Consider the following 15,748-nt stretch of genomic DNA (forward strand, 5'->3'; position numbering starts at 1 on the left):
AAACAATAACATTTAGCCTGGTTAAAAAAATTACGAACGCAAAACACATTTGTTTTTTGTGTATTTTTAAACAGGCAGGAAACTGTAATGAAATACATGTGATTATACCAATAATGAAGGACTAAGGTAGGAACCAAAAAATATCCCTTGTATACCAATAATGAAGGACTAAGGTAGGAACCAAAAAATATCCCTTGTAATAGAGGACATGATGCAATTAGGCTAGGGGATTGAACATGTGCTGATACAAGGCGCAATACCGGGGTTGTTCCACAGAATAAAACACGTTTATTCAACTTTTCAACTGCAATGTTCTTAAATTATTCAGCTTTGTGGTATTGGGCTTTGAAACCTCTGTCCCCCCAGTGAGCTAATGAATGCAGCGGTTGCACATGCCCCCTCTGTGTGCTGCTGTGGTAATGACCGCCTTTAGCCCTGCTACTGATCTCATATGCATGTCTGATTTACATATTGCCCAGCATCCCTCTGCGCATGGTAACTGATTGACCTTTTGATGTTTTGCAGTGGGCGAAACAGACACAGATGCTTGCGGACACACGCTCATACATTAGCTATCATTAAATGTAGTGAGAAGTGGGGAGGACTGGTATCAAATAAAGTCTCTGTGATTGCTGGACCAATATACTTTGATTTATAACGATTCTAAAAAAGCTGTTAAGCTGACATCGGACTAAGCTTATTAACTCAATTATTTTCCACCTGCTATCGTGAAGGTGTTGGTTAAAATCCTAAACCCAGTGCAAGGGCAAAAGCGTGATTATTGGGTGCCTTATCAGACGTGATGCATTATGATGTACGTTAGACCAATAAAATAAATTGTCTTTGCATTCAGAAGGTGTCAGTCAAGGCAAGTCACTCAAACAAGTGTTCAGAGTGAGTGAGTGTGCAGCATCTGCCGTGATGGACTAATGAGTGACTTACACACACCCAAGATCACACACACATGCTCGATGTACAGTACCTGGGATGAAATACTGTTCTCTAACTAATGGAGAGGGCAGAGACAGAAAAAGAATGAAAATGAACAAAACAACAAAATAACGAAAGTCTAGTCTGAAAAAGAGTACTCACTGTGTGTGTGTGTGTGTGTGTGTGTGTGTGTGTGTGTGTGTGTGTGTGTGTGTGTGTGTGTGTGTGTCATTGTGTGTCATTGTGTGTTCAACTGAGAAAGAGAGATGCCACAGAATGCTGAAACAGGGAGTTGAGGTTAGTAAAGAGAGGCTGAGGGAAAATCCCAGCAGGAACACACAGAGTGAAAACACAGGAATGTGAATCAATCTGGATATTATGTGTAGGGCTTCCCCCTCTCTGTCCCTCTAATACTTTGTTACGCTTTTTCATGCTGAAAGACTTGTTTCCAAGAAACATATAAGGAAAGATTTTAAGTAGTGCTTTGGCATGATTCTCACTTAAACATATTTGTTGATTGAATCCACAGCTCAATTAGTTGACCAAAACGTTTGTCTTGAGGACTAAAAATGTGATTAGTCCAGGACAGCCCTCATTGTGTGTCTATAAATAGTTGTAAATAATCAGAAACAGCAATCATCAAAGATCAATATGTTTTGCAATGCCACATTTGTTTATACCTGAGCAGCGGAACTTCTTGCTCTTGATTTGGCCGATTCGTTTGTTGGCGAGTCGTCGGGGGCTGGTGCAACGGGCACCGCTTGTCTCGATGGGATTGTCCTGCAGGTAGTCTGCCAGCCACTTCAGATGGCAGTCACAGATAAACGGGTTTTGGGCTAAGTGACTGATGACACACACAGAAACACAAGTAAGCTGTCAGAACATATGTTATATTAAAAATAAATCAACTGTCAAGAGTATTAAGAATACATTGTAGACTTTTCTTTTACATGAAGAGTGTCCTTAAAGGGAAAACAAACATAATTGATATACAGAGACCGTCACATTGTGATTTTTAAGATAATAAAAAACAAATTGGTGGTGATAACAAACATGTGTGGTACATATCTTGTTTTTTCTGTGGCGCTTCAATGGAAAACATTATTCATTTTGTTTTTGTCTATGGTTGCAGTTTCAATTTTTAGTATTTCCAGCCACTGCCTAAAATTGTACACCTTCTCTCAACTAGACTGAGCTATTAGTGTGTGTGTGTGTGTGTGTGTGTGTGTGTGTGTGTGTGTGTGTGTGTGTGTGTGTGTGTGTGTGTGTGTGTTTGTGTTTATACATACAGCGTTTGTATAGCTCTAAGTGATGAGAAAGTCCCTTTCGCAATGGTTTGGAGCTTGTTGTCGTATAGTGAGAGAAGGTTGAGGTTGTGGAGGTCCTGAAATGCATCCACACGCAGACATGCTATCTTATTAGCATTCAGTAACCTGAACCGAGAAAGAGAGAGAGAGAGAGAGAGAGAGAGCGAGAGAGCGAGAGAGAGAGAGAGAGAGAGGGGGGGGCGGGATGAAGGTTTATCCTGTTATCATTCTTCAATGAGTGTTTAAAATGTTACAGGTCATAGCGTTCAATCACAATATCTCCACTCTGAGGACAGTGTTTAAGGTAGGCATTTTTCAGCAGAATATCAATGAGATGCTACTTGAACTTGTGTGTGTGTATGTGTGTGTGTGTGTGTGTGTGTGTGTGTGTGTGTGTGTGTGTGTGTGTGTGTGTGTGTGTGTGTGTGTGTGTGTGTGTGTGTGTGTTTGTGTGTGTTTGTGTGTGTTTGTGTCTACTCACAATAGCTGCAGAGAAAAAAGTCCCTCAAACAGTGCTTTGGAAATCTCAGTGATCTTGTTCCCATATAGCACCCTGTGGAGCACAAACACTGCATTAATAAGTTATGAATAAGACCACACATACTGTGCAGTGATAATATTAATGTCAATACCCTTCATACACTGAACAATCCTTTTTACACTACTTTCTGTTACCAGCAGATTTTTAAGTACCTTTTATCAAACATGACATTTATACTCTGTAAATATAGTAAATATTTGACAGTGTGGCAGTGAATGCTGTATTCATGTCAAATTCTTGCAAGCAGTAAGGCCGTAATTTAGGTTGTAAAGAATGTCTTATTACAATATTTCCTCACATGATATGCCTAAATCTGCAGTAAATTGTTACATTCTAACTTTTTATTTAAAAGAAAACATAAATATTAGGAGAAAAACATTAAGACCTGAAATTTTTGTCTTATTTCCAACTTAAAATGCTAACCCGTGACAACTCTATGCCTTTGTGCCAACACCTGGTAGGCAGTATGTTAACACCACTGACATAAAAGATAACTAGTTCTCAACAGTTTTCATCTAAATGTCACAATACAAAATCTCCCCCATAAATCTGGCTCCAGTGTGAGTAATGTACGCTGTTATCAGAGAAAAGCTTTTTATAAATACAACAGCTTACATACACAAACAGGTCAAGGCTGAGACTGCCACTGCCTTGCCCAACAAATACCTTGGACGCACTCACACAAACACCCCTCCTACACACACACACACACACACACACACACACACACACCCACAGACACACACACACATGAAGAGTTATCAGTCATCTTTACGCAGCTGAGTTGAGCTGTGTATGCAGGCAGTCTAAAGACATGTGTTTTCGATTGGCTTTTATTTCATTGTGCTGAGTGGCTGTCCCTGTGGTTGGGAAACACACGATGCACTTCATTTATATCTCACACACACATTAGCACCTACTGTAGCACCTACTGACAGAATCGATGGCTCATTTACATCCGCTCTAACCAAACCCTGACACACAATGAACAAACAGTACAGTTTATAATGTGAAAATCATACTTATGTAGTGTGTCAGCATGAATGTGTGTGTCCCATTCTCTCTGTGGTGAATGTGTAATGAGGTGGCAGAAGCCTCCGTTCAGCAATTCAGCGTTTATGAATTATTGACTTTGGAGAGACAAGGCCTTAATAAAACTCCTCTATGAAATAACGCTACATCCTTCACTCCCTTTACTCTCTGTGTATGTTTTAACATACTTTCATACGCAAAGTCCGACCTGAGATTAAGACTTTTGTCTCAAAGTGCATCTGAAATGTCTTTATAATACTGCATATATAAGGTAAGAATAAAAGGATAATTTGAGTTATCGTACTTTTGGGAATGTTGCCTTTAGATTTGGCCAATATTGCTAGCTACTAATAAGATAAACATTTCAACAGGGTCAACTCAAGTGTTCAAAAACAAATGCCCAGGTTAGCTGGACTTAGAAACAGAAAAAAAATGTGAAAATTGACCCTGTGCTCAATGTCCTTTTAACACTGGTGCTCTCTTTTTCAAACATCAGAAGGATTTGACGATGAATAAAAGCATAACAGACATTCACATTATTGGAAACTCAGTTTTAATGGTTTTAGCATCCGGTTCTGCAACAAGAAAACTCTATCGTTTTTATAAGTGTTATGTAATCCTCGTGAGGAAGGGCCATATTGTGGTGTTTTGTGGAAACTCTATCCTAGATGCAAACATATCACACAGTACTCACAGAGAGTTGAGGGAGCGCAGACCTTGGAAGGCGTCAGAGGCTAACTCGGAAATCTGGTTGTTACTCAAGTCTCTGTGAAGAACAGAGCCAGAAAAAAGAAACAAGACACAAAGTCAGCGAGGGAGAGAGAAAAAAAAGAAGTTAAACATGGAGGTCAACACAATCAGGGCAGAAACAGAAGTTTTTGGTTGACAGGGTGCACAATACATGAATCTCTTCATCTACTCACATCCTGCGCAGCTTCTTATAAGGAGAAAAGGCTCCAGCTGGGATCACCTTGATGGCGTTCTGCTCCAGTCGTCTGGAACCAGAAACATACGCACGGACCATTGAGGAGCGACATTAACATTTGCTTATCACAGGGCTATCTCTGCTCTATATTTCTCTGCTGCTCATTCCCGGGGGCTCAGCCTAAAGTGGAACATTTCCCAGATAAAGCGCTTTGAAGACAGTTGCCAAAAAGTCAAATTTCTCAGATCTTTTGCCCTCTTTACATGCGTGCAGTCAGAAAGACACACAAACACAGGACCTTAACTATCTGGGCAGTGTTCCATTAAGTGCCAGTCTGACTCTGCATCAGGCGGGCCTAAACAAATCGAGCCAGTGCATATGAGAGAGAGAAAGAGAGAGTTGGAGGGGGCAAGCAAAAGAAAAAAAGAGACCCAAACACCCGTTCCTTAAACATTTCACGTGTTCAGTCACTGTGACAAGAAGGCGGTGGAACATGATTTGCAAACCAACCATTTGATTTTGAAACATTTCCCTAAAATTAGTTTGTTTTTCATTTGTTGTTCTCCGCCGTTTAGCTCCACTCCACTCCTTTCTTTATTACTAACATCTTTGACTGAACACACTGGAGGATTGTATTTCATTGTATTCTAATGTATCTGTTTTCTTTTTGTATTGTATCGTACTCTGTCAAGTCATTTGTGAAGTCTTGACTTGAGTCAAGGCCTGAAGTATCATCACAAAGTTCTTACATGTAGAAGTTAGGATAAAAATCAATAAACAATAAGTAAATCACAAGTCTGGTCAAAGCATCGAGTAAATTCTCAAATATTTGTTTGTTTTCTTTACATGCTGTAGCTAAACCCAATTCCTTTCAATGGTTAAACATATTAAGTAAATATTTAATAGCCCGGTATTTTGCCAGAACTAGAGACTTAAATGTTAAATGTCACACAGCAGTCTTGCTCAAGTCACGTCTACAGTCCTCCTTTTTGGTACTTTGTCACTTTAAATCTGCCAGCTATATCTTCTTGATGCCCCCTCTAGATATAGATATGATTAGTCTTGTCCTTCACATTAATGTTTTTGTTCTTTCTCCCTCATTCCTTCATTATTTTCTTAAGCAGGAAAGAGCTGCATGACCAGGCTTTCTCATTTCACAGATGTGTGGTTTTATTCCATCGTACAGAAAAAGAGAAGTAGTGAAAGTTAAAGGTGGAACAAGGCAAAGAAGAAAATGGAGAGAGGCACAGTTAAAGAGCAAGAGAAATATCACTGCACCCAGAGTTGAGTGCAGGTGTTTGGGTGCAGGAACGCATGTATGTGATTGTAGATCAAAGTGTGTATGTGTTCATGTGTGTCTTACATCTCAGTGATGGTTTCAGGCAGGTTGGTGGGTATATCTGTCAGTCCTTTCCCTCTGCAGTCTACAATGTTGTTACTGCAGGTACAGGACTCTGGGCACTGTATCACACTGCAGGAGGAAGATGATGACGACTGGTGACCTACACAAAAACAGACGGACAATGTTATCCATGGATAATAGTAATGCTAGGTGGTAATCCCCAAGGCAAAATATGTTAAAGCTGACAGAGACAGCAAAGAAAATCAAAGTGTGAACAAGCAGCGACTGTGCAAGTGAGAGAGATACTGTCCTTAAATGTGACCTTGTCCATCTACAGTATAATATTTTTATATAAAAGTGCTGGAAAGAAAATTGGATGAGTACAAATTTTAGGAAGTGCAGTGCTTGGAAGCCAAGCCATGCAATAGAAGATGAGTACTTGCCTTCATCCCAATCTTGAAAAGCATGAGCAAAAGACAAAGCAACGAGACAAAGCAAAAGATGGGTTTGCTACTGCAAACACAGATGTAAGTCACAAAATACACAACAAAGCAAACAGTCATTATGACCTACCTGTGCAGGCAAACTCCTTCTTCTGCACCTCAGCCACGTTGTGCCCCCTCAAGTGCGGCGGGGCCATGCATTGTGTGTAAAGACCCAGGCGGGGTCGCTGTCGCAGCCACTCTGACAGCCAGGCCACGTTGCAGTCACACTGCAGGTTGTTGGAGTGCAGGCGACTGGGGACGAGAGGAGGTGGGGGGAGGTGAAGGTGATTACAGTTAAGGACGGAGAGGATGGGGGTACAGAAAAGTGGCAAGCACAGGTGTTGGGAAGAAGGGTGAGAAATAATAGATTTGAGGACAGGGGAGAAAGGATTAGGGTGGGTGGAGGTAGGGAGGAAAAGTAGGGTACAGATCGATCAATCAATTTTACAAACAGGCCTGGATGAGAGGAATCCCTCGGATAAAAATACGTAGCAAACACTTACAAGGTCCTGAGCTTCGGCATGTGGTTGAAACTGGCCACAGACAGACGGCTGATGTTGTTGTTGTTGAGGGTGCTGTGGAGAAAGGTAACAAAAACACAACGCTATTTAGATTCATTAGATGCAACATGGACTGTAATTATTCAACACCTGGGCTGAAATGATAAAAAGTGTCTTTCCTGAAAAAAAACTGAATGTAATTAATCAAATTATACAGTATATACGGTAAATATAAAGTTTAAATATAAAACATAAGAAAAAAATTGCATTTGAAATGAAAAGGAAAAATTCGAAATGTATATCAGTGGATTTCACAGCTCATAACTCAACATTCACTGTCCATAATTCCCAAATGATCCGTAATTTTGACTTTGAAATATACCCAATTTGCTTCATATGTTGAAAAGTGATATCTGTCATTTAGAACATCAACACGTTTTTAGTCACACAGACAAGGAGTCACAACAGTGGCAATAACGATGTTGTGATCAATTCATTCATTAATTCATTCATTAAAAAGATGATAGGTGTTGTTTGATGAAAACACATGAAACTGTCTTTTTTTCAGGAGCCGCACACGCAATGCAGTCTTTCAAAGGTCAACGAGGATATTAGCCGTTCCATATATCACCGCTGTTAGCGTTCATCACTCATCAAAGCTCGGCTGATTTCAGCAGGTGAACTGAATAGACAGGTACTCACAGCACTTCCAGGTCACGTAACGCTCGGAAAGCTCCATCTTCAATACAGCTGATGTGGTTGTAGTCCAACTGGCTGCACACACATTTGTACAATCAAAAAAGAGAGAATGGAAAAAACGAAGTAATTATAGGATGCAAAGGTGTCTTGCAGTATATTTTCAGATGAAATTGTAGCCAGTCAACATCTTCTCTCCGTCCCCCCCCTGCACTCACTCACTTTTTCTTTTGCTTTAGTTCTGTCACCTGAACTCACTGATCTTTGGATATGTACTTTTCAACAAATTAAAGTATCTATGAATCCATTCTCCTTTCCTGCTCTCTTCTATCTGGCGTCTTTTTTGTATGCGCTGCTCTTTACCTCTTTCCCCTTTTCCCTATCTCTCTTTCTCTCTCTCCGTTTCTTCTCAGAATCGCTTTGCTGAAACAATTTAATTAAGACATAAGGACAGTAAATCATTGCTGTCACCCGCATGCTAATGCACACACTCACACTGGTGCACACACACACACACACACACACACACACACAGACACACACACACACACACACACACACACACACACACACACACACACACACACACACACACACACACACACACACACACACACACACACACACACACACACTGCCCTGTCCTTTTACAATAATTGCAAGGCATTTTAAAAATATCTGATTTGAAAAAAAAAACAGGATGAAGCCAAATAGTCAAAAAATCTATATTTCTAGAATTAGTGCTGGGCAATTACTTTACCTGCGAAATGGCCAACAATTATCCTCAATCATCATAACTATGACTGAGGCAAAACAAAGAGAAGAGAAAACAACCGAAATGCCAGGAGCACACACAACTAAACACACACACACACACACACACACACACACACACACACACACACACACACACACACACACACACACACACACACACACACACACACACACACACACACACACACACACACACACAAAACCTCTAACGAGCAGCGGTGCCAGTCAATACAGCAAGCAGGAGGCACATGACATTTAACACAATGAAATATTGATGAGCAGGCACATGGGGGTTTTGCACATTTGCAAAACACATTGAAAAAAGCAATGTGTGTGTGTGGGTGTGGGTGTGTGCAAGCATTTGTTTAGACACACAAAGATGCAACACACACATGTACACACGTACACACGTACACACGTACACACGTACACACACACACACACACACACACACACACACACACACACACACACACACACACACACACACACACACACACACACACACACACACACACACACAAAAAAAAATTACAAACAGAAGTATTGCAGGAGTGACACTTACAGGTTCTTGATCTCCACTGCTCCCCTGAAGGCTTTCCGTGGAACCCCCTGAATCTGGTTCTCGCTGAGATCGCTGGACAGAGATGAAACGAGAGAAAAGGGAGAAAGAGGGCAGAGTTGAGCCAAGCTGTCACAAAGCCACTTGCTTTGCAGCACTAGAACTTGATGTAATCACCAAGACGCAGCAGGGGAACTTCAGAGCCAGACAGATCATCTTCAAAATTGAGTTCCTTGCACACAGAGCACTCCTTCGCCAAATATAATCAGGTGTCTCTATCTATCTCTCAGTGACACAAAACGCTGCCTCTGATAAGTGTCCACGTATCTGGAGGCAGACACAATTCAATTGTCTGCTTTGAACATCAATCCAACCCAGGTAGACGAGCCAATAAATGCTTAAACAACCTGTAGGGGGCACTAGTGACCTCTACTTCCCACGGAGCTTCCTGTTACTCCTCTCACTCTCCCACTCATCTCCCCCTTGCTCCCGCCTTCCTCTGCTTTTAAGGACTGAGTGATGGATGTGTGTGTGTACCATAGGGTTTACAGAGATTTAATTTTCAGCCACTTTAACTAAGCCGCAGCTTGGAAAAAAGCATAAAAACAAAAAGAAAAAAACAGTGCAGACACACATACTCCTGCACACACACGCATGTGCACACGCGTGTGCTAATGCATTTCCTTCACTCACGTGTACACAAACAGGTGTCTCAGGAACCAAATATTCTACTTGCAGCAAAATGAAAAATATGCTATCACTGGTTGTTATAGCAACTTCATTTAGTGAAGGAGTCACACACACACACACACACAGACACACAGACACACAGACATACAGACACACACACGCACGCACGCACGCACGCACACACACACACACACACACACACACACACACACACACACACACACACACACACACACACACACACACACACACACACACACACACACACACAAGGATGTGCACGCAATTAGTTGAACGAAATTAGGTGTCACACACACTTGCAAATGGAAATAATGTCATGTAAAAGAGAGGGCTGAGAATGGCAGATGCAGATGTGAAATGTAGGTAAAAGTAGTGTGGGTCTGTGTGTGTATGTGTGTGTGTCTGTGTGTGTGTGTGTGTGTGTGTGTGTGTGTGTTTGTCTTCCTCCGCCAATACAGACTTGATTTCCAGACGGACTCTTTGACCTTTCACCAGTGACCCTCTAGTTCCTGACCCTGGCTGTTGCTGCGTGACCTCCACCATGCTAATCGGCTAACAGGTAATGCCCAGCCAAATTCCTCAGATTCCTGAGTGTGATCGTGTAATCAGTACTGCAGTTATCATCCATCTCTGTGTTTCCACCAGCTTCTTCTATATCCGAACCAGTTTTTCTTTTGCCAAAAATGAGGACAAATTACTGAAAAGTTGTTTGAAAGACTTAGGATATAGAGTGGACGTAATATGTTCTGTGGGATTATTTGATTGGCTTTTAATTGCCAGCTGAGAGAGCAAGGGTACAAAGACACTAACTACATAAACAACATTTCTCTGGTAACTGTAGCTTATTAGCAAATTGACAGATGTTTTCAGTGTTGCAGGGGAAATTGGGACCTTTCTGCAATATACACACTGAGCATAGCATCTGCAGGTAAAGGTTTAACATGTAAAAACTGCTACATATGACAGCAAACTAGCCATTAGACCAGTGAAACTTAATTAAGTGTGTCTACTTTTCTGCGAAACAAAATATTTGTTTATCTTTGTAGATAGCAGAGAGGTATTATGGTTAGCAAGGACTAAAACACAAACAAGTTCACACCATGTTTCAATGCTCTCTGATGCCGGGATCAATCAACATGATCCTGGAATGAGGCTTTGCAAACAGAGGTAGATGAAAAAGAGGCTTCAATATTGCTGTTCTACACTCACAACGCAAACATGTGTGAGCTTTTCCTCATTAGTGCGCACACATACACACCAACACACGGAGCGGCTGGTCTGAATCAAATAGTGTGTATCATGATACTGTTTTTACAGGACTGGGGTGGGGAGAACCACCATGCTCCTTTGGTCGCTGGAGCTCTAAAACTAAATAAACAGAGTGAAAGTGCTCCCTAACCCCAACACACACACACACACACACACACACACACACACACACACACACACACACACACACACACACACACACACACACACACACACACACACACACACACACACACACACACACACACACACACACACACACACACACACACACACACACACACACACACAGCAAGTAACCTGCAGTCTGCATAAACTTCGACTGCCTATCAGATGTAGAAATCAGTAAAAACTTGTTAATGTGTCATATGTGACAGTTGACATCAGGACAGTTTATATGTCTATGTTTGAGGCCGCACACAGACCTCGCTGTAAACGAAATTGCGCGTCAACTAATGTTGGCCAAAGTTTGTTTACACAAATATTTAACATGTACCCTATGGAGCGTAGATTTTCACAATTACAGTAATGCAGCTATGCATGGTAAACAAGAAGGTAGAGGTTTAAAGTACAGGATTGGAACTGTGAACAAAAGCTGCTGTGTAGTATGTATGGTGTGTGTGTGCGTGTGTGTTTGACATACACATTTATCTTGTAATGTACTGAGATTAATAGATTTTACACGTCACTCTGTCCCTGTGACACAACAAGAGAGAGACAGCATACAAACAGGCACACACACACACACACACACACACACACACACACACACACACACACACACACACACACACACACACACACACACACACACACACACACACACACACACACACACACACACACACACACACACACACACACACACACACAGAAAATGCATACACATGTGATTGGCAGTTTGGGTTAGTGTGGGGCTCTTAAGGAAGTGCAGGAGGCCACTCTCAAACCTATTCATCACTCAGACCACCAGAGAGAGAGAGAGAGAGATAGATGGAGAGAAAGAGAGAGAGAGAGAGAGAGAGAGAGAGAGAGAGAAAGAGCGAGAGAGAGAGAGAGAGAGAGAGAGAGAGAGAGAGAGGAGGAAATTGACTTCTTAGGGACTTTAGAGTGGATTTTTTCTTTTTCATTTCATCTTTAGTTAAATAGTTTGGTAGATATTCCACCCACCACTTTCCTTTTCTTTCTCCCTTTATACACAGACCTCTCCCTGTTACATCCTCTTTTCTCCCTCCCTTCCTTTTCTGTGGAATTGGTCTTGCTTTTGGACTTCCCCAAAGTTTAACCCCTCACCTCTGCCCCTGTGCCTAAACCAGAAGGTTACCTTCATTAAAAGAAGCTCCTGCTGAGTCCAGTGTGTGTGTGCGTGAATGCCTGTGTTTTAGTTTGAAGGGGCCGGAGGTATTAAATCCTCACAGGAACTATATCACGCTGCTAAGTTAAGAACCTTCTGAAACACGCACACACACATAAGTTAGAAGACGGCGACCTTTCACGGGTAACCCAAAGGCATTACACGTTTAATGTCAGTATAGCTGATCTCACAACTCAGCTGTTGGTTTTAAACTGTATTTATGCTTGTTTTCTCAGACAAAACTTTGGAGTAGATGTAAACACTGGTTTCAATATGATTCCGAATCCTGTGTATGCAGTCTTTTCCAATTCTACTGACCTTTCTCTTTGTCTGTTTTTCTCACCTCTGGTGGCCCAGGATGTGTGTTTTTGTTGGTGTGCATATGTGTGTGTGTGTGTGTGTGTGTGTGTGTGTGTGTGTGTGTGTGTGTGTGTGTGTGTGTGTGTGTGTGTGTGTGTGTGTGTGTGTGTGTGTGTGCGTGTGTGTGTGTGTTTGTGTCTATGTGTGTGTGCGTGATAGAGTCAGGTCTCCAGTGTTAAGAGCTTAGTGCTGCTTTTCTAAAGGGTCTTTTCAGAGTGAGAGGGGCTTTTGACGGCCTGCGTGTCTAAGAAGACCTGGGCATGAAAGAGCAGCACTCAATTCTCACACATGCACCCCTCATCCTTCCCCTCCTCCCTGCTCTCACACTGGACACACACACTCTCTCACCTACTGTTATACAGTTTCTGAAACTCTTTTGTACGTGCCCTATTGCCACGAGAGTCTTCTTGGGTTCAGTCGAGTTGGAGTTCCCGTGGATGTAAATTACGAATGGTGTGTGTGTGTGTGTGTGTGTGTGTGTGTGTGTGTGTGTGTGTGTGTGTGTGTGTGTGTGTGTGTGTGTGTGTGTGTGTGTGTGTGTGTGTGTGTGTGGCAGAGTGTGTGGAAGAGTATGTGCCAGAGTTGGCAGAGCAGTAAACTAATCATCTTGTTCAAATCCCTTTCGGAGACCTTAATCCTATTAAGTATAAGAATGTGTAAATGGGCAAAGAGGGAGCTGGAAACAGTCAAAAAGGAAGAGAAAGTAAGGAAGAGATGGACAGACTGAGAAAATGTTAATGCAGAAGATATTAGACAGATATTTTGGAGGGGTAGAGAGCTCAGAGTTTTGGTTTCGAGGACAGGATGGTCATGGGGATCCCAAAATGAGACAGTGTGTTTGTGTGTGTGTGTGTGTGTGTGTGTGTGTGTGTGTGTGTGTGTGTGTGTGTGTGTGTGTGTGTGTGTGTGTGTGTGTGTGTGTGTGTGTGTGTGTGTGTGTGTGTGTGTGTGTGTGTTTCCTTCAGCTAATTCAGGGAGCAATGCCATGAAGTGGACCCCCGAAGATCACACTTCTGTGAGCAATTAGGAGGAGAAAGACCCCCAAAGAAAAGAGAGGAGATGAGGGGGGAAAGGAGAGGGAGGAGAGGAGGCTTGGTGAATACAATGCAGAGGATTACTGAACACACTGGGGCAGGACTGGCACCTGGCAATGTGAAGGAATGTGAGTGTGATGGTGCATCCTGAAAATGTAGTGTGGCAGACTTTTTAGTGTGAGTTTGCACAACATGATAGAAAATTATGCTTTATTGTGTTCCCTTTCACAACGCCAACTTATTATGCAGAATCACACACAGCCTCCCACACAGACACGTCGTCTTTCAGCCTGTCTTCAATCGCTCTCTTCTAAACTAATATTGACTTTGCTCATGAATGACAGATCTGCAGCCGTCCTCCCTCTCCACTCTCTTTCAATCTCATTTTCTGTTCTCTTATTCCTCATCACGCCTCATATACATACTGTAAATGCCAGGTAAAATGGTTTCTATGGTTACTGGACCAGGGTGGACACCTAGGGGACATTTTTACTTGACAGAGAGGAAGTCCCCTATGTGCCTGTCTGGCTACTGTTAAGGCAATCAGCCAGAAAAAGGTGTGTGTGTGTGTGTTGCCTCCACTATGTTGTAACATAACAGAGTGCTCAGTTTACAAAAGCGTGTGTGGCAACAGCTGTGTTATTTGCTTCTTGCTGCTGTGCTAAGGATTTTTTTTATCATGCAACGTTTCTTCCCTTAAACCCTGAATACAGATGGGAAAGTCAAGATAATGGCTTTGTAAAAATGCTGCCTACTGATTTCCTTCATAAATAGCCCCTACTCTTTCCATTCAGCTACCAATCGTTTTGTAGTGAGCTCTTAACAAAGCCAGCTGTAAGCCTCTTGCCAAACTTGTAGCACCGGCATCTTGTTGCTGAGGAAACGGCATACTCAACTGATCACAACTATCTGGAAAGATTAGCGGGTAAAAAAACAAAGCTGTAAAAATAAAGATCATGTATGGTGTGTGTACATGCATGTGTAAAACCAGACTGATTACGTCTCTTTCCAGCCCAGGAACAGATTAGTCAGCGGTCTGAGACCATGACATCATCAGAAATGTTTACACGTGTAATTATAGACAAGAGAGGAATACATCTGTTGCACACACACACACACACACACACACACACACACACACACACACACACACACACACACACACACACACACACACACACACACACACACACACACACACACACACACACACACACACACACACACACACACACACACACACACACACACATACAGTGGAGAAGAAATGGACAGTGGCTTGCAGTAATACAGTAATTGCATATGTGGAGAGCTGAGAAGCACTCAGAAATGTAGACATGGTTTCCCTCCTAACATCTGATGATGATATTTAGGATTAAAGCTGCCTCAGCAGAAAGGCCTATCATACTGTGCACCTGTGCTCCTCTGACTCACATATTAAAAAACATTACTCCTATTTTCTGCACAGACTTTTGGAAAGCAGCTCAAATTGAATGCAAGAAATAAGGTCCGCACATACATTTTATGAACTACGTAGCTCACTTGCTAATCAGTCTTAATGTACCTGCAGCTAGTGTAAAACAAAACACATGGCTTTCCATTTTAGATTTGATATCCCAACATTTTAACTACAAAACTACTTGTTTTGGAAATAAAACTGAACTTACATTTGGGAATGACTCAGGTTAACTTTGCGCTTTCCGGCCAAATTGGAGTTTAATCTCTTGGCTTTCAAGAGGTTTTTTGGCTTAGTTTTTTGAGAGCAGAGTCAGGCAGAAGAAAGTAGAATAATAAAGATTTGGTCTTTCTCAAACTATTTTGATATTTTAAGCACAAATTAACTTAATGTAATCAATGATTTGCAATGTTGCATCTTAGATTTCCCCTCCCCTCCATTGATTCCTTCCAGCCTTTACTTCTTAC

General features: G+C 41.9%; 1 protein-coding gene across 4 annotated transcripts in view; it reads right to left on the minus strand.

Moving 5' to 3' along the window:
- slit2 (slit homolog 2 (Drosophila)) overlaps positions 1–15,748 on the minus strand; it is a 76,058-nt gene that overhangs the window by 19,098 nt on the left and 41,212 nt on the right. For 3 of the 4 annotated variants that reach the window (XM_063884452.1, XM_063884451.1, XM_063884453.1), the window contains exons 5-14: positions 9,101–9,172; positions 7,765–7,836; positions 7,066–7,137; positions 6,651–6,814; positions 6,099–6,237; positions 4,734–4,805; positions 4,505–4,576; positions 2,719–2,790; positions 2,220–2,363; positions 1,611–1,774 (exon numbers count right to left, since the gene is read on the minus strand). In XM_063884452.1, the coding sequence (XP_063740522.1) occupies positions 1,611–1,774; positions 2,220–2,363; positions 2,719–2,790; positions 4,505–4,576; positions 4,734–4,805; positions 6,099–6,237; positions 6,651–6,814; positions 7,066–7,137; positions 7,765–7,836; positions 9,101–9,172 (1,043 nt within the window). Of the gene's footprint in view, positions 1–1,610; positions 1,775–2,219; positions 2,364–2,718; positions 2,791–4,504; positions 4,577–4,733; positions 4,806–6,098; positions 6,238–6,650; positions 6,815–7,065; positions 7,138–7,764; positions 7,837–9,100; positions 9,173–9,274; positions 9,364–15,748 lie in introns of those variants that run through there. The other variant, XM_063884454.1, reaches the window with a different exon arrangement.

The sequence above is a fragment of the Eleginops maclovinus genome, chromosome 5 (genome assembly GCF_036324505.1).
Source record: "Eleginops maclovinus isolate JMC-PN-2008 ecotype Puerto Natales chromosome 5, JC_Emac_rtc_rv5, whole genome shotgun sequence".
Classification (NCBI taxonomy): Eukaryota; Metazoa; Chordata; class Actinopteri; order Perciformes; family Eleginopidae; genus Eleginops; species Eleginops maclovinus.